The sequence below is a fragment of the Sminthopsis crassicaudata genome, chromosome 2 (assembly GCF_048593235.1).
Source record: "Sminthopsis crassicaudata isolate SCR6 chromosome 2, ASM4859323v1, whole genome shotgun sequence".
Lineage (NCBI taxonomy): Eukaryota > Metazoa > Chordata > Mammalia > Dasyuromorphia > Dasyuridae > Sminthopsis > Sminthopsis crassicaudata.
The window spans coordinates 142,838,987-142,861,495 of record NC_133618.1 but is presented as its reverse complement, the minus strand read 5'-3'; the positions used below and the strand labels follow the sequence as shown (position 1 = coordinate 142,861,495).

At 35.2% G+C, this 22,509-nt stretch overlaps 1 protein-coding gene across 7 annotated transcripts in view; it reads right to left on the bottom strand.

The window, feature by feature from the left end:
* PIWIL2 (piwi like RNA-mediated gene silencing 2) overlaps positions 1–22,509 on the bottom strand; it is a 70,909-nt gene that overhangs the window by 46,149 nt on the left and 2,251 nt on the right. For 5 of the 7 annotated variants that reach the window (XM_074287501.1, XM_074287496.1, XM_074287498.1 and 2 more), the window contains exons 2-10: positions 19,484–19,723; positions 17,353–17,440; positions 17,061–17,205; positions 16,325–16,525; positions 14,874–14,984; positions 3,972–4,089; positions 2,766–2,890; positions 1,146–1,226; positions 692–805 (exon numbers count right to left, since the gene is read on the bottom strand). In XM_074287501.1, the coding sequence (XP_074143602.1) occupies positions 692–805; positions 1,146–1,226; positions 2,766–2,890; positions 3,972–4,089; positions 14,874–14,984; positions 16,325–16,525; positions 17,061–17,205; positions 17,353–17,440; positions 19,484–19,675 (1,175 nt within the window). In that variant the 5' untranslated portion in view covers positions 19,676–19,723. The remainder of the gene's footprint in view (positions 1–691; positions 806–1,145; positions 1,227–2,765; positions 2,891–3,971; positions 4,090–14,873; positions 14,985–16,324; positions 16,526–17,060; positions 17,206–17,352; positions 17,441–19,483; positions 19,724–22,509) is intronic. The other 2 variants (XM_074287497.1, XM_074287502.1) reach the window with 2 other exon arrangements.

Below are 22,509 nucleotides of genomic sequence, written 5' to 3'. Positions count from 1 at the left end.
GCCATTCACCAATCAATGGTAACCTGCTTTCTTTCCAGTATTTCGCTACCATAACAAGTATAACTGCAAATATTTGGTATTTTGGTATTTCAAGCTTTTTCTCCCCCATCTCCTTGGAGGCCCAATATTGGGATCAATAGATCAAAGTATCTGAACAATTTAGTAATTTGTTTCTAACAATTCCAAATAATTTTCCAAAATGTTTGGGACCAACTCACAATGCCAATAGTGCATTAACATGTTTATCTTACCCAAACAGTCCCAATACTAATTTTTTTGTTTTATCATCTCTGTCACCTTGACAGGTCTGAAATGACAATTAAGTTGATTTAATGCAATTTTCTTTCATTATTTTCAAACATTTTTTCTTGTGACTATTGCTGGTTTACAATTCTTTTAAAAACCATTACATCCTTTGATGACTTATTAGGGAATAAATCTCAGATTAGAATTGATTTATGCATGAACTCTATAATCCTTGGATTATCAGACTTTTATTCAAGCACTGCCAAACTGAGAATCAGTCTGCTACCTACTTCTCTATATCATCCTACCAATCTACCCTTTTACTCCTTGTCAACTAGATTCTATCTCCACCACCATTACACATAGTGTTTCTTTAAAGGTCATTATTAACTCTTAATTGCCAAATTGAATAGTCTTTTCCAGTACCACCATCTCATCCACTCACATAACATCCAACACTGAGTCATTTCGAATGACTTTGTGGGAGACATCTGCTAACAAGAATAGTCCTCCATCTGTGCGTCTAATGCTAGCTGCGTAGCCTGGCCAGATTTGCAACCTTAAATGGGGAACAAACAAAAAAACAAAACAAAAATAAGCACCCTTTAATTTGGGTATTTTGGAGAAAGACTAACATATCTATCCTTATGTTTAAAATAATGACACTAGCCAAAAACACTGCTCCCTTGTAACATAATGATAGAATGTGGTCATTGACAGAGCTAAATCTAAAATCAGTTTGATTTCACTTTAAAAGTTTTAAAAGAAAGCATATGATTAGATTTTATAAATTTTTTTATCATCATTCCTTTATTCATCCTGTTTTTATATCAACAAAAGTATAAATAGGAAAAATCTGGGAAGAATACACACAAAATAATGAGAAATATGTTACTAACCTGTGCTGTTGTAGTATCATAGCGCTTGATGGGTCATAGAAATTTCTTCCCACAAGTTTCATATCTAAAAGTTTCATTACCCTGCCAAAAGAAAACTTCAAGATAAGTGTTCTAGCAGAAAACAATTAATTGCCAAGATTAACAGACCTTCCTCTGTCCCATAATTAACAACTTTTATACAATTAAAACAAATTTCCAAAGGAAAAATTAAAGTACTAGTATTCATTTTGAAGTAGAAGGTGTGTTTGTGCGTGTGTATATGTGTTCATATGTGTGTATATATATGCATGTATATACAAACATATATCACACAAATACACATATATGCATGCATGTGTGTGTATATATATATATATAAAATCTTAATTTTATTGAGAATATTCCCCATTCTCTTATCTAGAAAACCATCCCTGATAATTTAGAATTTTAAGAGAAAAAAAAGGGGGCAGCTAGGTGGCGCAGTGGATAGAGCACCAGCCCTGAATTCAGGAGGACCTGAGTTCAAATGTGGTCTCAGACACTTAGCACTTCCTAGCTGTGTGACCCTGGGCAAATCACTTAACCCCAGCCTCAGGAAAAAAAAAAAAGAGAAAAAAAAAAAGCAGTTCAACAAAATTGACATATTGTATATACATATATGTATTTAAGTGTTTATTTGGTGTAACTTCATGACTAAAATTTGCCATAATAAAATGATATATTTTTGTGCAATCTCATTGCTAGTAATTTTCATAAAATGTTCAATTTACTTCTCTACTTTGTACAATATTACTATTATTACTAAAAAAAAAAAAGAACAGAAGAACATTTACTTTTGAGGTGTTAAATTCATCAAATTTTTTTCTTTGGCAAAGGAAAAATTTTCCTCTACTCAAAAATAAAGAAAGCTATTTCCAATTACCAAAAAGAAAATGGGAATGGTATTCTACCAAACTGAAAATAGGTAGTGTATAACATGATCTTATGAAAATTACATTTATTCTTAAAATGGAAAAAGCAAATAAGAGCAGTCATTTAAAATCTCTAAAAATATAGTGTAAGGCATAGATGATGTGCTGAACTGCTTCCCCCCTACCCTTATAAAAATATTTATAAGGAATGCATTGATGTATAGGGAAAGAGGATACAGCTATGCATTTATAAAGGATAACAAAAATAATTTTTTAATTTCCAGGAAAAATTTATATAATCAAGGAGAAGTAGTATGATAGATATTTCAATATATTATTCCCAACAGTGTATGCACACACACACACACACACACACACACACACACACACACACGCGTGCTTTATATATATATTAATTTCATGAGTCCCTACCAGAACCCAAAAGACCCATGGTTTTTTTTACCTAATTCAAAACTTGTTTTGATAGACCTAATTTTCTTTATTGGGCCTATTGCTTTTTGAAAATACAATCATTAACTAAGACAGAATAGGGGTCATCCTTTTTAACTGTTTGAAACTTTAAATTAAGCCCAAGCTGCAGGTAATACTAAAATATCTTCCTCAAGAACATTAATATTAAATTTAAGAGGAAAACTGAAGACAAATAAATTAGAAGAGCAAAAGTGTCTAGATAGCCTAATAATTTCCTTCACTCCCGACTAGTTCTCACCGCCGGAAAACAACATTGTAGAAAGGAATACACAAATCAGAGCTGGGTTCCAAGATCTTGGTCATCTGAATTTTGATGCTAATCTCAGTACCATCAGTCTTCCTCTGACTCTTCAACTCAACAGCCTAACAAGAAATAAAATTTAAATGAAAATTTTAAATGACAAGTTCCTAAGCCTTAACATATTCCAATTGTTTCTGACACATGAATTATAGCAAACCATTACTAGGCAAAAACCTCAATTGGATTTGAAAAATCCTAAGCTCCAGAAAAGGTCATTTAAACATTACCCACATTCCCTAAATATTAAAAAATCATAATCAAGAGTTGAAGGAGTACTTCAAATGTATTCAAAATAACCTCAATTCCTAGATGCAAAAATTTTCAACTACTTTCTTAGAGCAAGAAGGTACATCTAAATTTACTATTCTTATAAGAACTTCCAAGTTATTATGTACAAAAATCTTCTAAAAAATCGTTGGGAATTTACAAATAAAATATTCAAGGACTACAGGTCTTCTCACCACATGACTCCAAGCCACATGACTAAGATTTCCATTTAAAAAATAACATCTTGCTCTTTTTATAGTGGCAAAGAATTGGAAATTGTGGGAATGTTTGTCAATCAGGGAATGGCTGAACAAATTATGGTATATGCATGTAATGGGACTATTGATAATAAGAAATGATGAGCCAGCAGATTTCAGAAAAATCTGTAAAGACTTAACATGAATTGATGATGAAGTAAGCAGAATCAGGAGAACAATTTACACTGTAACAGCAACACTACAATAATCAACTAATAAAGATTTAGCTCTTCTCAGCTATACAATGATTCAAGACAATTCAAAAACAATCATAATGAAAAATTCTATCTGCACCCAGATAAAGAAATATGGGGTCTGAATGCAGGTCAAAGCATACTATTTTCACTTTTTAAAATTTTCTTTCTCATGGTTTCTCCCTTTTATTCAGATTTTCTTTCACAACTTGACTAATGTGAAAATATGTTTAACAAAACTGCACATGTCTAACCTATGTCAGATTGTTTGCTTTCTTGGGGAAAAGGAAGGGAAGAAAAGGAAGAAGAAAAATTTGGACCTTAAAATCTTACAAAAATGAATGTTGAAAAGTATCTTTACATATATTTGGAAAAAAGAAAATACTATTATATGGGGGGGGAAAAGAACAATGACTATGACTCACTTGCTGAAGTCTAATGGGCAGATAGAGGATGGATCCATCAAAAGCAGTGACATCTCCAGTAACAGATCGATGGTCCTTCAACATGCCAAACCTCATACTCTTGCATTCCACATTGGGGCTAAGAATCATGCAAAAAGTTCAAACTGAGTAAAAAAAGAAGCATTTCTTACATTATCACTAGTACAAGGCAGTTATGTTCATAACCACTGCCCCATCTAGTGGCTATACAAAAGTCTGAATCACCTTCATGACAAAAGCTGTGATAAAACTTTTCTGTGAAAATTCATAATTAAACAGGAAAATAAGAAACCAAGAAAATGATATTCATTTAACTACTTGTAAAGCTCAATACTAGGTTACAAAGGTCATTAAAACAATCAATTCCATAAGCATTTACTTAAATGCCCTATATGTGCAAGTATCTTCAAAAATAAAAAGGGAAGAAAAAAAAAAAGTTCCTTTTCTCAAGGAGCTGGGGGAAATACAACAACACATACTAGAAAAGCAATTACAAAATACATAATAAAGCAATATGGGAAGATAATAAGTCAATAAGCACTTATCAAGCACCTATTATGTGTCAAGACCCATGCTAGGCATTGGGGATTCAAAGAAAGGCAAAGACAGTCCTTACTTTCAAGCTTATAATCTGAAAGAGGAGATAAATTGCTGACAACTATGTACAAATAAGCCATATGCTGAATAAACAGGAAACCAACAGGAGAAAGCACTAGGGTTAAGAAGCACTGGGAAAAGCTTCTTATAGGACTTGAGTTTTTAGCTGGGACTTGAAGGAAGCCAAGAAGGCAGAGGTGAGGAGAGCATGGTGGTTCTGCCAGAGAAAATGCCAACGTGAAAATGGAATATCTTGTTTTATAAACAGCAAGGAGTCACTGTTGCTGAATGGAAGACTATGTGATGGTAATATTTAGGGCTAGGGAAAGTATAAGATGATTGGAAAAGTAGATAGGGATTGGATCACTGAATGTCAAACAGATAATTCTGTATTTGATCCTGGAAGTGATAGGGAGCCACTTAAGTTTACTGAATAGAGGAGTGATGTGGTCTGGATCTGCATTTTATGAAAATCACTTGGATAGCTGAATGGAGGATGGATTGGAGTAGGAAGGTATTTGTGACAAGGGGACAACCATCAGGCTATTGCTACTGTCTCGGTGAGAGGTTACCGTGGGCCTATACTAAGATGGGATAATATCAGAGGAGAGAGAGTACATATTTGAGAGATGTTGCAAAGGTAAAATTGACAGAACTTGGCAACAGACTGGATATAAGGTGGAGTAAGTACAGTAATTTGAAATTTAGTGAGGAAGACAAGTTGGCAGCTATGATGCAAGTTTGGGAAGACTGTCACCCAATGAGTTAAGTGATTTAACCAAGAAGAGACTGACCTGATTTGCCTTTGGGAAACTGCAAGGATAGTACTACAAACTGTGGTGGTTTAGGAAATGCATCCCATGGGGGCATCACTAGAAGAAAACTTTAAAGGAAGATGGGGATTCTAAGAATATTAGGAAGAAGAAAACGTATCTGAGAAATGGGGAAGAGCAAAGAGATTAAAGATAGAATGTCAGGTTCAAAGAATCTCAAGTGCCAGGCCAGTATGAATTGAAAGGAAAAATAAGAAAAGAAGTAATATGAAGTTTCCCTAGAAAAGTATGCTGGGGCCAAATTATGAACAGTCAGTTGGGACCCACTGAAGACTGTTGAATGAGCTTTGGGCAGATTATCATGGCAACTCTAAGGAGGAGACTGGAAGCAGGTAGAGCAATGTCTTCAGAGAAGGACATTGAGTAGCAGGAGAGGAATTATCGATGAGTCACAGAGTAGGGCAACGAGAAGCACTTCTCACTAAATACAATTCTAGTTCCTCCACTATCTCCAGAACCATCCTTGTCCTATGATACATTCCAATTTAAAAGTTAGTTTGGGGGCAGCTAGATGGCACAGTAGCTAGAGCACTACCCCTGAAGTCAAGAAGACCTGAGTTCAAATCTGGCCTCAGATACTTAATACTTCCTAGCCGTGTGACCCTGGGCAAGTCACTTAACCCCAATTGACTCAGAAAAATAAATAAAATTTTATATATATATATATGTGTGTGTGTGTGTGTGTGTGTGTGTATAATTAACAAAAGTGAGGTAAAATCTGACAGCAAACAGAAAGTAGATCATAATTATAATAAAGCATACTACAATGCAGAATAGAATACTTTATGAAGTAATACCTAAGGTCTAGAGAAGGGAGGTTGATTTCTGATGAGGGAGATCAGTGATGATTTTAGGATAGAGGCAGCACTTGAGTTTTAAGACATAAGAGTAGAATTTCAAAAAGAGTGGAGGGAAAGGGGGGAAAGCATTTCACACATAGGAAACAATGTGAACAAAGGCACAAGGCTGAATGTGTTCAAAGAATGACAAGTGATTCAGTGTAGTTAATCACAGAGTTTATGGAAAGAAGCAGAGAAAGAAAAGCCTAGAAAGTAAGGAAGCCCTGAGATTTAAAGATCCTTATCAAGCCAGAGTTTGAACTTGACCCTTTAAGCAGCAGGGACCACAGAAGATTTTTGTGTGGGCATAACATAACTGGGTCTGTGTCAAAGAAGGAATTGATCTAGCAGTTGAAGGAAGGACAAATTACAAGTTATTATAATAAACCAGGCAGATGTCTATGGAGTTTCTTTGATTCTAGGACCAAAAGTATCACATTTAATAATTTTGATTATATCCAAAATACTACAAAAAAGGCATCATTACAGAGAGAAAGAACATAATTCACCTCTGATACTTTCTACCTGTGTACAGGCCTTGGACAGATCTTAACCTCCCAGAGCCCCATTTTCCTGAGCTGCAAAATGAGGGGGCTAGCCTAGATGGCTCTGAAGCTCCAAATTTATGAACACAAAAGATGGAATTCTTTGAACCTGCCAGTCTTCCAAACTAAAGGGGGAAGTATGTTCAAAGATTTAAAAAAAAAAAAAAAAAAAAAGATCATAAAGGATATTCAAAGCTAGAAATTTCAACAAAATTTTACCAAGACTGAAATCTCATATATTAGAAGGATTATTTCAAGGGGCTAATAAGTCAACCCCTCCCCTAAATTATAGGCACAAAAATGTCCTGTATCCCAACCAAGTTAATGAAGTCCACTACAAGTATATACTCAGCAATTCTATTATTTTTCCTCTTCTTGAGTCCCTAATAAACTCACTGTAGCTGTTACAAATGTTTCTCCTTAAATTCCCAAATGCTTTCCAATTGTTTTCCAATTCTTACTCTCAGAAGAATATGCCTTTTATTTTACAGATATAAGCCCTTAGCTCTTAGCATATTCTTCTTCCATTCAGCATATTGGTACATGATATGCCCTGAATCTACCCAGTTTCTGCCTGAAAGAAAAGACCTGGATCCCAAACTTATTGTTCTTCTCTAGCAATCTCCTATTTCACCCTAACACCTATAAAGTCTTTGACTAAAGAGTCTTTTAAAATACTTTTATGTAATAATATTAATACTGGTCACCCTGGTTTAAGGGCCTACTATGTCATGTGCTGGCAATATAATATGCAGAAAAGCATATCCTGCCCCCATCCTCAAGGAGCTTGCCTTCTAATGAGGGAAAATAACACCTGAAGGGAGATAGGAGGAGGAAAGAGATGAAGGCTTTCTACAACAAGAAAAAGCTCAGAGTCAGGACAGTAACCTGAAGATGGATGAATGAATGGTTGGGCATTCTCCTTGAAATAATGGTTCTAGAATGAACCAGTAAATCATAAGCAGATGTCCTAGAGCCTAGAGAGTCCTTTCAATAAGAAAAGTCTAGAGATGGTATAAGCTTCCAAAGGTAAGAAGTTTTTGAGACTTGGTAAAGAAAATCTGAAGATTCACAAGGGCAACATGAGGAGAAAGGAAGAGCTGACTTAAAATTACTTTACCCTCTAGTCTTCAAATACTGTCTACTCATATAGACTTAGAAATTTTGAAGTCATCTTTGACTTCTAATATCAGACCAAATCATCAAACCCCATCAATTTTCCTTGTCCCAAATTTATCCGATCAGAACACTGAAGCTTTTGTCACTTTGAGAATTGCTAAAACAGTCTTCTCAGTGATTCTGTATCTTTAACTTATACTGCACATCACTGTTTATCACACTATCCCTCTCCTTAACAGCTTCAAATAAAATAAACTAATAAGGCTAATGAGTCTCGGTTTCAAAAATTTTCTTTTAAGTGCCTGAAGGATGGGAGACCATAATGATAGAATGCATAAATATGAATTAAAATTTAATAACCAAAAGGCCAAAAAGAGGGGAACTAACAATCAAGGAGTGAATGGGAAAGATCCAAGGCAACACAACTAAAATCATATTAAACTTAAAAGTTTTTTACATTAACAAGATAAATATAACTAAAATAAGAAAAACTATCAAATGAGAGAAAATTGTTGCATCAAATATTTTGAATAAGTATCAGGTAACTGACAAATATTAAGACTTTTTCCATTAAATGCTGAAAGGAAATGAATACTTTTCAAAATACAAATCATATTAAAAACACTCAGTATTAAAAGTTATTAATATTATTTTAAGAGAAATGTTAAGAGATGTACATTAAACAATTGAGGATTCATGGATTCATTTCATAGTCATCAAATTAGCAGAGATAATAATAGTGTTGGAGAGACTATCTGAGAATATAAGCACACCAATGCACTGCACTTAAATTAAGGGCAATCACCAATACTGATTTCAAAAGCCAAATGCTTAAACACATCTTCCTGACCTCACTTGAAAAATGGAATACTACTGATAATGCACCATCAGCTATGATGTGTTTTTTAAATGGTTTTGTTTAATTTGTTTCCTTGTGACAAAGGAAGACTCTATATGGAACAAGGGGTTGATATTGGGATATGTCTGTGGTATTAAAAAAAAAAACCCAGATACAAAGAAATTGGCAGAATTTTGTTGTTTTTAAAATAGAAGGATATTTTACTACATGTAAGCAAAACCTCTCTTTTGTTTATTCTCCTAAATAAAGACCGTATAGCTGACTGCATAATACAAATAAAGTTATCTTTCACCTGGCTTTAATATCTTTTACTATCTAGCTCCAACCTACCTATTCCTTATTTCACAATTATTTTTTACCCTTCTTTCCAGATTTGGAAGACTAGCTGTTCCCTCATTTTACATGTCATCTCCTGCCTCTGTTCATTCACAGAGGGATTCTTTCATGCCTGCAATATAGTCTCTCTTTTCTACTTGAACAGAATCTTTTTTTTTCCTTCAAGGTTCAACTCAGGTACCAAATATTCCATAAAAGCTTTAATGGTTTCCCAGATGAAACTGTTCTCTTTCCTCAAATTTTCTTTGAATACTTTGTCTAGAAGTCTTCTATGCCCCCATTTTACATATATATACATACACACACATATATATAGACATATATATATATATATTTTATTATTGTCTATGTATGTGTTTTATGAGCTTTTATATAATGTCAACTCCTTAAGGGCAAGGACTGTTTATAAAGAACTGTTTATCTTTATATCCTGTGTTAAGCATAGTGTCTGGCACATAGTACATACTTAATAAATATTTGACTGAATTCAACTAGAAAAATGGCTAAACAAATTGCAATGATATACCACAATGGAATAATTATTTTCCTATTAAAAATTACAGAGGAAGATTATAAAGTTATAAAATAATGCAGAGGGAATAAAGCAAACTTTTAAAAACTTACATGTTATTTATGACCAATAAAACAAAAATATTTAAATATGATGCCAGAAAAGAGACTGGAAGGAGATAATATATTTCCAGTTAACATAAGTTGCTTAAGTAGGTAAGCCCTATGCTAAATGCTGGGAATAAAAAGACAAACGTGAAAGAGTCCATGCCCCTAAACAGCTTATATTCTAATGGAAGAGACAACACAGATAGATAGACAGTGCATGTGCATTATTTGGGAGGAGCAAACATTTTAATATTTCTTCATTTGTGAGAGCTATGGTCACATATGTGCTTACTTCTAATGACACTCAGCCTGACTCAGAACATTTGACATCCCTCTCACCTTTAGATAGTTTTCTGTCAACTAGGGGGTAGATTTTGTGCCTATGTGTATACTTCATTTCTTTCTTTTGCTGATTTAAAAAATTGGCTACTACTAAGATGATTGATCAAACAGAGATTCATTAATATAATGGAATAATCTTGTGACATAAGAAATGACAAAAGGGATGATTTCAAAGAACCTTGTGAGAATTGCTATAGATTGAAATGATCAGAACCCAGAGAACAATTTATACAATAAAAACATTATAAAGACAGATAGCTCTGAAAGGCACTAATTAACGCAATGACAATCCAGGATGACGATAAAGCAGGTTACCAACCTCCTGAAAGAGAAGTGGTGAATTGGGGCACTGAGTAAGATATTTTCTGGGATATGGCCAATGTGGAAATCTGTTTTGCTTGTGTATTGTTGTGTGTATTATTATATCCCCAAAAGTGGGGAGAGGTTGTGGGAGGATAAGAAAAGAGATTTTGTTCATCTATGTGCTTCTTGGGGGTGGCATGAGTTTCTTGAAATTAGAAGAACATAAAGAACATCAATTAAAAAATAATTGCTATAAAGAAAAAAGTGTTTGTTGCAGGCAAGGGATCCCTGAGTCCTGAAGCCTGAGAAAAGGTCCGGTAATGAAAGTCACTTTTGTATAGAGTAAATCCCTCTCTCGTTTGTGAGATGTCCAAGTCATCTAATAAGATCTATGCATCTTAACTGGACTACAAAGTACCGGTCCAAAAAACATTTTAGGGATTTCTCCTCCATTCTACTTATTCTTGCAGACCTAGAAAGCTGGTCCTCAGTAAGGGAATAATGAATTCTGACAAATACTGGCATAAGAAGAAGCATCCTGTCCCAGCGCTGTAACATGTCAGACATCACAAACACTAAGAAATAAAGTAAACACAACTTAGCAGCCGAGGAACTTGTCTATTTAAACCTCACTGAAAACCCATGGGCCACAATAAAAGTTAGACGTGGGGAAAGAAAGGCTGGTTTTTAAAGGTATAGGATTATCTAAGGTGATAAAAATATGGCTTCAGGGCTGCCTGTGTGAGCTCAATGACTATAGCAAAGGGAATATGCCCATTCAAAGTGTTTTTAAAGATGTAAGACATCACAAGGTTTCTGACAGAACTGAACACATTTAAACATTTGACTCCATGCCAGGCAATTTGCCCCACACCACTGCGAAGGATAGACCAGACACACTGAAGGCCCAGCCAGAGGACTGGGTCATCCCACACCAGGTGGCGCCTGAGCTGGGTGGAGTATAAGGAGGGTAAAAGCAGAGCCCTCTGTGCTGGTGAGAGGCGAGGATGAATGTGTGCAGGGACAGCAGCCACAGGAGGGGCCCCCCATGTAAGGAAGCAAGCAGGAGGCGAGAGAAGCAGAGAGAAGCAAGCAGGGAGGTCGGGGGAGAGAGGCAGAGGAGGAGGAGAAGGCCCCAGGCACAAGCCCTCAGTGAGCACTCAGGAAGGCCCCCCCATGGAGGGGGTGGATCTCTAAGGAGGGCCTTTCAAGTCAGATAGGGAGCTTGTCCTTTACTCCCGGGGCGAGCTGTTTAGACAGGGTGAAGACAGGGCTCAAAGAGAGACCATGCTGCGTCGGTACAGATTGGAGAGGCTGGTATTCTAGCAGTCAAGAGGTGGCTGGCACCATTTAAAGTAACAAGTTGTGACAATACAGATTACATGTTTTAATTATTTAGAAAATCAAGTCACAGATTGGGTCATTTTTTAAAAATTGGTACAGAAGGTAGAACTATCACTGCAGTCTTACTTGGAAAACTAAGCTCTAAATACTTTGTTACTTTAATTTTCCTTAAAAAAAATTTTTTTATTAAGACTTACAATATCTTCTATTATTTTAGCACAAACTTGACCTTAGTAAAAGCTGACTTTCTAGCATTCAGTCCCAAAGTGCACATGTAAACATCTTGGGGGGGGGGGGGGGGAGACTGGTGGCGCCATTTTGAGAAGGGTTTTTGAATGCAGTTCAGAGGGTAGTTCTTGGTATCCTAGATAACGTCTTGCCACATAGAAGTTTCTCCCCCTTTTTTTCTTTGAAATGCTTTCCTACCAGTTTACTCATTTAGCCAATGGTCCAAATGATACAGCCAATGTTCTAAATACGGATTTTCACATTCATGACAACAGACATGTTGCCTCAATTTGAGAAGGGTGTATTGTTTTAATTCAGAATTCATCTTTCTGGCTGGTAATCTTAGCTCGTTTTGGGAAATTTTGTTTAAAGTGGATTTGACTTTTGGCATACTTTTAAAACTTTCTTGTTTTTTTAAAGTCTTATCACCTTAAAAAAAGAATATAGTTTCTTTTTGGACAGAGAATTTAGGATTCATGGCCAATGCTTCCTAATTTTGTGGATACTGTATTACAATTTTCCCCATTGTCCCTTTTCCCTATTTGAAAAGTAGTCCTGTAGTCCTGATTAAAGTTCTATGACAGACAATTTCTGTGGGCCTTGTGATAGCTTGAAATAGTTTTTTTCTTTCTATAGAATGTTAAGAATTCATACTGAAGTAAAAGTTTTTAATTTTGGACCTTCCAAGGTTTGAATCCTAAAGATGCTCTGAATATCACAACTGGTCTTCAATAAATGTCTCCACACTAATATGTTGAGTGAATCTATTGATTCAAGTTTCCTATTGTATTCTTCATATTGGCGATTTTTTTCATTGTGTCCTTCCATTTTTTAAAAACATTTTAAAATACTTGTTGGCTCTGTTTCCTCCCATGATTTTTAAAATCTTTATTCTTTTGGCCTTATTGTTTTCGTATTCACATTGACTTGCTTACATTTTCTCCAATATGTCCTATAGTCAGTTGAAGACATTTAAGAATATCTCATATTGGGTCTTTTTCCATCAAAATTGTTTAGTAGCTTTACATTATTTTAAAAACTATCAGGATTTTTCTTGGTTCATTCATTTTGGATAACTTTTAATTTCTTGTAGTTTTTAAACCATTTTTCTTCTCTTTAGTGCCTTTTATTTGTAAGTTTTTTTGGGGGGCTAAGGGGAATGTATGATGAGGATAACCTGGGTCCTTTCAAACACCTCATCATCATGACTAAAACGTTATCAAAAACTGTCTCTTGTTGAGCAGACTGGGAATTCAAGCTATCAAACTATATTCTTTTTGACCAGGTAAAAGAGATAATTTTTTATGTTTTTATCCTCTTTAATATGTAATGCATGAGGTCAGACTATCTTTTATTTCTCCAACCTCACCACTTAACAGAAATTTTTTTTTTGCTCCAAGCTAAATTGGCCTTTTCATCGTCCCTTACACCTATTTATCCCCATTTTGGAATATTAATTGTTATGCAGTTCCAAGGGCCTCCTCACATCTTACCTATCTTTCACATCAAGCCTTCCTTTTTAAATGAAACTTTTCCTCACAAATTTTGTATACACAGATGTCTTCCACCCTCCCTTGACCTCTCATCACACTTTCTATCTCTACCATATCTTTTGAGCATTTGATCATAAATGACTATATGACAAATGAAAAGCTCTTCAGAAAGTGGTACAGAGCAGATTTACTGGAAGCAGTTTATTGCCTACAATATAGTTTGAACACTCCAAACTAGAGACTTGGATAGTATGAATTAGCTACTTGGGAGGTCTGTAGTCCAACTGTTTGGAAAGAGATGAAAATGGTCCAGGATTGTTGACACCAGAGAGTAGAATTGTGCTTGTATTGCATCAAATGATAAGGATTAGGAATGAGCTATTCTTTAATTGAATCATGTCTTATTTCTCCCAATAAAATTGGAAGATATTTAAAGGAAGAGATTACCTTATACTTCCTTTGCAATCCACCCAAGTTATTAGACTACACTATTAGTTTAATAACAAATACCAATTCAATTAAACCTATAGGGAAAGGTGCTTAAACTGTGACAATGTATTTGTAATAGATAATATGCCAGACTGTAGCAAAGAATCTATATCTATTCCCAGGTCCATTTAGTGGGTAATCTTTTGCAGGTTTGACCAAACTCCAGGTATGGAATAGTCAGAATTCCCCCAAACCAGAGACTGTAATCCAGCTTTCATTGATCTTCTGTGGTATATAGAAGCAGCACTTCAGACTGCTGACCTGAGATCAATTATTTCAGTTCTGAGAGAGAAAAAGAAACTTTTGTATTATGCCATCAGGCACATATGTATACACAAATGCACACAGTAAAGCAAGATGTTCAGAACTTAAGAAAAAGGTTGACATTAGCAATTATCTAAGGACTCTTTCCATTTCTCCTATATGTCCCTAATTTTTCATTATTCCTGTCTGTTCCAAAATTGGGTTCCCAAAACTACCCAATAATTCAAGAGACTAGCAGGTCCTCTCCTTTTAATCCCCCTTTGTTGCATATGACAGGTCACATTTTTGTTATTCTCCATAACTTTGGAGCTGGTCTCCTACCTATCCAGGGCAAGGGAATAATATAAACAAAAAATATCACACCCAGACATCAATTATTTTCCTTATACTATAGTTTCATACATGAACTGGAAATCAAAGAAATCACCTTATGACCAGACATACTGAAAAAACTAATAATAATTAATTTTTAAGATGTAGGAATGGAAAAATAATCTGAGTTCCTAAAAGAAGGAAGCCAATAAAGATTTTTGATATATACTAAAATCTATAATCTCTGATAGCCTACTATTTCACTGCCCCACATCACACCAAAGTGTAGGCAAGATTAGCAGAATTGCACACAATATAATTTTCAGTTTTAGAAGGATCAAAAGAGAAAAAATTCACCATTACCTGAAAGTCACATGATACTGATACACAGCTTCATTCTGACAGTGTATTTTGACTAGGTTCAATCCCAAAGGTTGAGGGGTTCCTTTTGATCCTTGTTTCACAAGGGGCTCTCTGGGAAAAAATACACACACACCAAAAAAACAACACAAGAATAGACAAGCTGGAGGAAGTAAGAACATTTCATGATTTTTTCTCAGACATCTAAAAACCAGAAGAAATTACAGGATCCAGATGTAAGTTCTGAACCACAATATTAGAAGAAACATTCTTAGCTGAATCGGTTTTGAAAATTCAACTAAAGTATTTATTAAGCGCCTACTATATATAGGTGGACTATCATGCTAGGCTCTAAAGGATACAAAGTTAACAAAAAAAAAAAAAAAAAAAAATCACTCCCTGACCACATGGAGCTTTACTCTAGCAAAAGGATAATACAAGTACAAATAGCTATATTGTTGTTGTTGACTCACTATTACATTAGAGAGAGGTAAAACAAAAGTCTGAGGGGGACAGGCCAACACAGAGTACGGCTAACCCTGAGAAGCAAGACTGCTTTTTCTATTTGAGTATTACAGAGAGGCACCATGGCATAATGAATGTATAGTTGGTCTCAGAATCAGAAAAAACTGGAATCAAGCCCAATCTTTGACACAAACTGGTTGTGTGACCATGGACATTTAATTTGTCAAAGCTCTAGACAAATAAAACTATAAGGTACAGAGATGATGCAAATCTGCACTGCCTAAGGGAATTTTCTCATCTAAGAGTTCCACATTATTAATGAAATAACAGCTCCAGTATGAATCGCTAGTCTATAGTTAGAGGTTTAAATGGATTTAAGTATAAATTCACAAAGAAAAATTTTAGTAATGTTCTCCTCCCTCTCCCAGTTAACTTCTCCAATTTGGTGTTATGATAAGGAATTGCTCCTCTACCAGTCCCACTATACTGCCACAATGTTAAACCTAGGTAACCTAGAAAGAATTCAGGAACAGGCCTGCAGATCATATTTATGCCACCCTAGGACCAGATGGGACTAGTTAAATTTGGAGAGGATCACCAACAGGTGATGATTTCTTTAGTCACAAAAATTCATGAAGATACCTACAAAAATGTAGAGATGTTGAAATATTCATTAGTGGAGAGAATACTATGCCAATTAAAATACAAAATTCCATAAATATTTCATAAAAGGAACTGTCCTGTTAAAACTGAGCTGGAACTGGAGGGGAAAGAGTGAATCATAATTCTCCTCTCTAGCAATTGTTATCCAATAACTTTCATCATTTGTTACTCTTCTTTACAAATCACATAAACTCTCCAATTACCAAAAAATATTACCTATCCTACTGGGATTCTAGTCTCATAAAAAGTTCCCTGGGCCTAAACATAGAAATTAACTAGAAGGGCTCCAGTCATCATAAGCCACAAAGACAATGTTCCTCACTTACTTTTTCTCCATCTGTTCAATAGGAATATCTGGAGGATGATCTTGATAGAGGGGGAATGAGGATTTGGGTGATGGTAATGATGATGATGATAACAGTGAAGTATCTGGAGATGATAAATCACTTGGTGCTTTATACATTGCTCTGCCTAGGCCAATAGTTGGTCTTCCCAAAGAAACCTCCAAATTCCCTCTTCCAAGGGTCCTAAATTTATAAACATTAATTTTAAAAAATTCAGTACTTTTATCGATGTTCAATTTTTGTCACTTCCAAATCTAATTTATTCCTGGAATAGTCTACAAAATGAACTGAGTGCAGTTTTTGAAAATAAATTGCAGATGACAGTGATATACAACAGAACATACTATGAAAGCAGAGCAAAATCACATCTACCAACTGCTTTTGGTGTTGACTGTCTATATCACTTCCCATATCAGAAGTGATACACCAGTGTACCTCATTTGACTTAAGAATTATTTTAGAGTCAGAATTAGACTTCCTAAGAGAGAGATGGAAAATATATTCACTGTCTTATCAGGAAATTGCATGTTTTCCCTCTTTTTAGTGAGCAAAAAAGAATGCTATTCCTAGAAAATGTCTAAGGTCTGTTATCACAAAGTCAGTTTTATGAAGATAGGTAGATCAAGCCTTCTTAAAAAAAAAATTTTTTTTTGTTCTCAAAGTCAGTTAAATTATCTTTCTGAATTTTAAGTTTGTCTGAGAACTAAACAACACGTACCTATTCCAACCAAGGGAGACTGATGCCATCTTGCTGTCCCCAGCTGCCAACACCAAAGGGCCTGGGAAGGTTGGTTGGTTCAGAAGATCTTCTTGGCCTTTAGACACCATATCCAAACTCAAGCCTCGGCCTAAAATGCCTCTACCTTAATAAAAAGGATCAAATGTTTGCTAGAGTTATAGGCTAAAAAGAAATTTCTAAATGATCGATTTCTTTGGAGATAGAAATTACAAGGATGATAAAAGAGAAAGCAAACCACTATGATTTCTTTATTAGCCTTCCTTCCACTTACCTACAGTTGGTATCTCTCTTCTCAAAGGGGAACGGGGTGCTGTCTCAAACCCCAACCCACGGAACATAGATTGCAAACCGACAGACTCCTATATAAGTGCAAATGATAAATAATTATCAAAATGAGAAAATTTTTAAGAGCCAAAAATACTAGTGATTTTCTCAAGCTTCTGGCAGAAATGAAAGTCCTTTAACTTCTTTATTTAATCCTGGTAGTATCATAAGGTTGAGGGATAAAAGTGTAATTGAATCTCTTTGTAGCATTCCTATTGCAAAACAACCAATTTATTAAACAATTGTCTAATAGTTCATGGAAAGACAATTTAAAAGTAGCTAATTCTGAAGAGGAAAAAAAACTGGGAATAATTATATTAAGTTCAATTATATTGACAACTAGAGTAGTACAGTGGATAGAGCAGGGGTTCTCAAACTACGGCCCGTGGGCCAGATTCAGCGGGCCAGGTTATGGCAAATAGGCTGAGGGGTGGAGACAATATAAGTTTTTGTTTTTACTATAGTCCAGCCCTTCCACAGTCTGAGGGACATTGAACTGGCCCCCTATTTAAAAAGTTTGAGGATACTGGGATAGAGAGCATGGACCTAGAGTCTAGAAGCTTCATCTTTGTGGGCTCAAATCTGGCCTCTGTCACTTATACCACCATGTGACCCTGGGCATTTAATGAAGTGGAAAAAGAAATGGCAAACCTTTACAGCAGCTCTGCCAAGAAAGCCCTCAATGAGGTCATAAGTTCAGAGACAACTAAATAACAATATCTAAGGGAGAACACAGCACAGGTAGAACGAATATGCTGTTGAAAAGATCTGTACTTTATTTCTAGTTCTATAAATAACTCCAACATATCATTTCATAGAACTATGGAAACTTTTAGAGCTAGCAACTATCTAAGTTCAGCCACCTCTCTCTCTGTTTTAGAATTAGAAAATTAGGCCTAGGGAGGGTATTTAGTCCAAGGTCACATGGCAAGAGTCAAGACTAAAAAACAAATCTCCTGATTTATATAGACCAGTGTTCTTCCCACTGTATTCCATACCCCATAATCTTTGTTTTACCTAGAAAAAATTTTATTCACTTCAAACAGGGCAGATTAAAATATCTATGCAAAATAATTTTAGTAAGAGAAAGGAATTATATAACTCTTCACTGGAATATATAAAATGAGCCATATATGTTAAGTAGAAAATACAAAAAAAAAAAAAAACTTTTTAAAAATTAATTTAAGTTTCATGAATTTCTTGAATTATTGAGACAGAATAAATTAAGGGGGAAAGTGGAAATAGCCTAAATGCAGTTCTGACTTTCTTATCAACTTTTCGCAATAAAGCTGACTTTTTAAGAATAACAAAGATTTCATTTTTCTTACAGCTTCTCAGTGGGTACAAGGTTTTTACTACTCCATTTACAGATTCCTTGTCTCATGTTAAACTTACTATAATAATGTCAATATTGTATGCCATATGAATAGAGAGATCTCAAACAATTTGAGTATAATCCTACGTTACTGGAAAATGTTTTATCTTCCTGCAAAACAATAATACATTTTACACACTGCTGCCTAATTGCTTAATGTAATTTTCCCTTGATTTTCCAAATTCTTTTGTTCTTTTGAGTCTTATTTATGTAGTCAAATATTGTTCCTTTTATCATATATACAATGGCTTAAAGATACTAAGTATTTATAAATCAAATAAACTTTGCCTAAAAAATGCAAACAAATGAAAAAAAACTCCTTTCCCTTAAGGAATAAGGGCAAAGAGCCTTATCAAAATAATAAACAACCAAAAATCCATTAGGTTGACAACTATTATCTCTACAATGTCCGCACACTGTAAAGATAGCAACCATCACCATCACTATACTGCTAACAACGGGAAAAAAAGAACTTAGAAAGCAGCAAGTGATCATGTCTTGATTTGTCTTGAAAACTACTTCTTACAAAATCTGGAAAGGCACCAAAGGGAAGTGGTTATGTACAAATATCAGTGTCCTATTTGTGAAGCACTTTCATGTTCATGATTAAATTCAAAAGTTAGAAACTCAAGAATAGTAGGACAAAAAGTATGTTCACAATTAGACAAGAACAACATTATTAATGAACTTCCTGTGTTCTTACCTGGTGCAATTGCTCATACTGTAGGCTTGGTTCCTTTGACCTCCCAAATGAATTGCCTTGGACTGCTTGCCCTGCTCTACCCATAGCTGTGTCCATAAGTTTGGGAACATGTGGCCGAGTTCCTGGCAGCCGCATACTTGGAAGTGAATGAAAAGGAGGAGTTCCTCTGAACGGAGGTCGAATAGGATCCATTGGTTGGCTGTAGAGGACATTGGTGTTGATCCTATTTTGGTTAATCACCTGTCCACAAATCAAAAATACAAAGATTCCTAACTCATTTTAACCCTTCAAAAAAGTCCATAAGAATATAAGAAATGTCACAATTTCTCCAAACTCCTCCCCATTTCCATGCTGCCTGTCATTCTTATTCTAAGAATGGCTCCAAAATACATTTTGGAGCAAAATATCAGTTAATTGACAAGCACATATTAAAAACTTACTTTATGTGAGGCACTTGGCTAAGTGTCTGGAATACAAACACAGAGATATAAGATGGTAAGAGAGATAATGTCCAATGAAGCTAGACAGGTTGGTGCTGAATTGTGAAGGGTTTTAAAAGCTAAATAGAGAAGTTTGTATTTCATCCTAGAGGCAAAAGGAAGCTATTTTGAGTTTTCTGAGCTCCAGAATGTAGAGTCCCTTCTATCGGAATATTTTATCCTGTCCATTAAGTCTTCATAATAATCAGCAATCTCATTTCTTGTCCCTACCTCCAAATCTTCAACTTCCCTTATTTATTAGCCTCCTTTCTACTTCAAACATTCTCAAGTTTCCCCATCTTTAAAAATGTTCACTACACTTAATCTTCCCCTTAAGCTATCATCCTATATCTTTCTTCATTTTTTTAGCCAAACACTTTGAAAAAGTTGTCTATCCAAACATATCAAAGTGCTGTTCAAATTTACCCAATTCTTTAAAGGCTCACAGCCAGTCAGAACTATTACTAGGAAGATAGGACAAGTATCCATATTTTGCAGATGAGAAAACAGCTCCCTTCCTTATCCTCTCAATCCATAACCCTTGCAGTCGTTTCCACCATTATTACTCAACTGAAACGGTTCTCTTCCAAGTTACCAACGATCTCTTAATTGTCACCACTGTTGCTCTTTATTCAGTCCTCATCCTTCTTGATTCAGCTGACTTCTTAATTTATTCAACACTATTGAGCACTATCTTCTCAGGACCATTCTTTTCTCTCTGGTTTTTCATGACACTGCTCTCTCCTTTCTCCTCTACTTCCTTTGTTGATTCATCATCCATATCATGCCACCTGCTTGAAAATCTCCCCAAGGTTCTCTCCTATTCCTCCTTTTTTCCCCTTTCACAAAACTTCTACAAAGCCTCAAAAAATTCTATTATTCAAAAGATCCTTTGTTAACAAACTGCTTCAACATTGAATCTAGTACTTGTTGTTAGTGAAAAAGTCTTGTAAAATATAATAAGGGTCTATAGTCTGGGAAGAGTTTGAAAAAGCTTAGAAAATTCAGATTCCCATATTTTAAGAAAAAAGAAAAAAAAAAAAAACAGAGTAGAAGTAAGAGCATAAGTAGTAAATAATTTTAAATTAACAAGACAAAGCACTTTGCTGATTTCAGATTCCTGGCACTCCTACTTCTTCTACTCCTAAGTATCAGCTACATGACACTAATATGGTAAAGTTGGTAAAAATATATAAATAAATAAATATATATGCGTTTTGTGTGTGTGTGTGTGTGTGTGTGTGTGTGTGAGAGAGAGAGAGAGAGAGAGAGAGAGAGAGAGAGAGAGAGAGAGAGAGAGAGAGAGAGAGAGAGAGAGAGAGAGAGAGAGAGAAAGCTACAGAGAATTTTAAAATCCCTTAACAGAAGGGCCCACTCTAAGTTATTTTCCCTGACATTTGTAACAGCTGGGTCATTCATCTTTCTAGATGTAAATATTATTCCACAGCCCAATTTTCTTTTGCGGTTTTTTTTTTTGTTTGTTTTCTTTTTTGGCAAAGATTCTGGAGTGGTTGGCTATTTCCTTTTCCACCTCATTTTATAGATGAGGAAATTGAGGCAACTAGGGTTAATTGATTTGCCCAAGGTTACAATGCTAATAAGTGTCCAAAGTCAGTTTTGAACTCTGGAAGATGAGCTTTCCTGATTCTAGGCTGAATGCTTTATCTCTACTTCACTACCTAGCTGCCCCAGTAATAACTTTGGGCCTTCCTTTTATCCCAAATACTTCCTACTTCCCACCCATATTTCCCAATCCAAACATATCAAAGTGCTGTTCAAATTTACCCAATTCTTTAAAGGCTCACAGCCAGTCAGAACTATTACTAGGAAGATAGGACAAGTATCCATATTTTACAGATGAGAAAACAGGCTCTGAAAGATTACATGTTCTGCCCACCACAGGACTAGGGCTGGGATGTAAACTTAATTGTCTTCTGACTACAAGGAGAATGCTCTTTTCAAAGTTTAATAAGAAGATAGTAAAAAAAAAAAAAAAAAAAAATCTAAACAGCACTGAAAAGTTATTAAAAAATTAAGTCCCATACATGTCATAATATTTCATGTTACTGCTATTAAACACATTCATTTGAGTTAAGACATCATCTGAAAGGCCCTATTAGAGTGTACAAGAAGCACATAATGGAATCTAATGAGACTTTATCTGATTGGTAATCACCTAGCAAAGAACATGGGGGAATAAAGCACAGAACAAGTCAATGATTGCAATTTCTGTTGTTTATGGGGGGCAGGAGAGGGCAAGAAAAGAAGAAAAAACATGAAGCTCAATAATGCCTGAGGATAGGTATCTGATCTTGGGATAGGCAGAGGGGAAATAAGAGGGACAACAGTACATGAGGAACCTGGATAACTAAGAATGTTAACAAATAGGAGGAATAATGGATAGATAAGTGATTAAAGGATATCAACAGTTCCCCTCAAATTGCAAACTTATTAACCATGTTAAAAAGTAGGGTAGAGTTTAGAACTGTGATTTTACTAGGGTAGGAACTCTTAGGTGGACAAACTCTTCCCAATATAGGTGGGCCA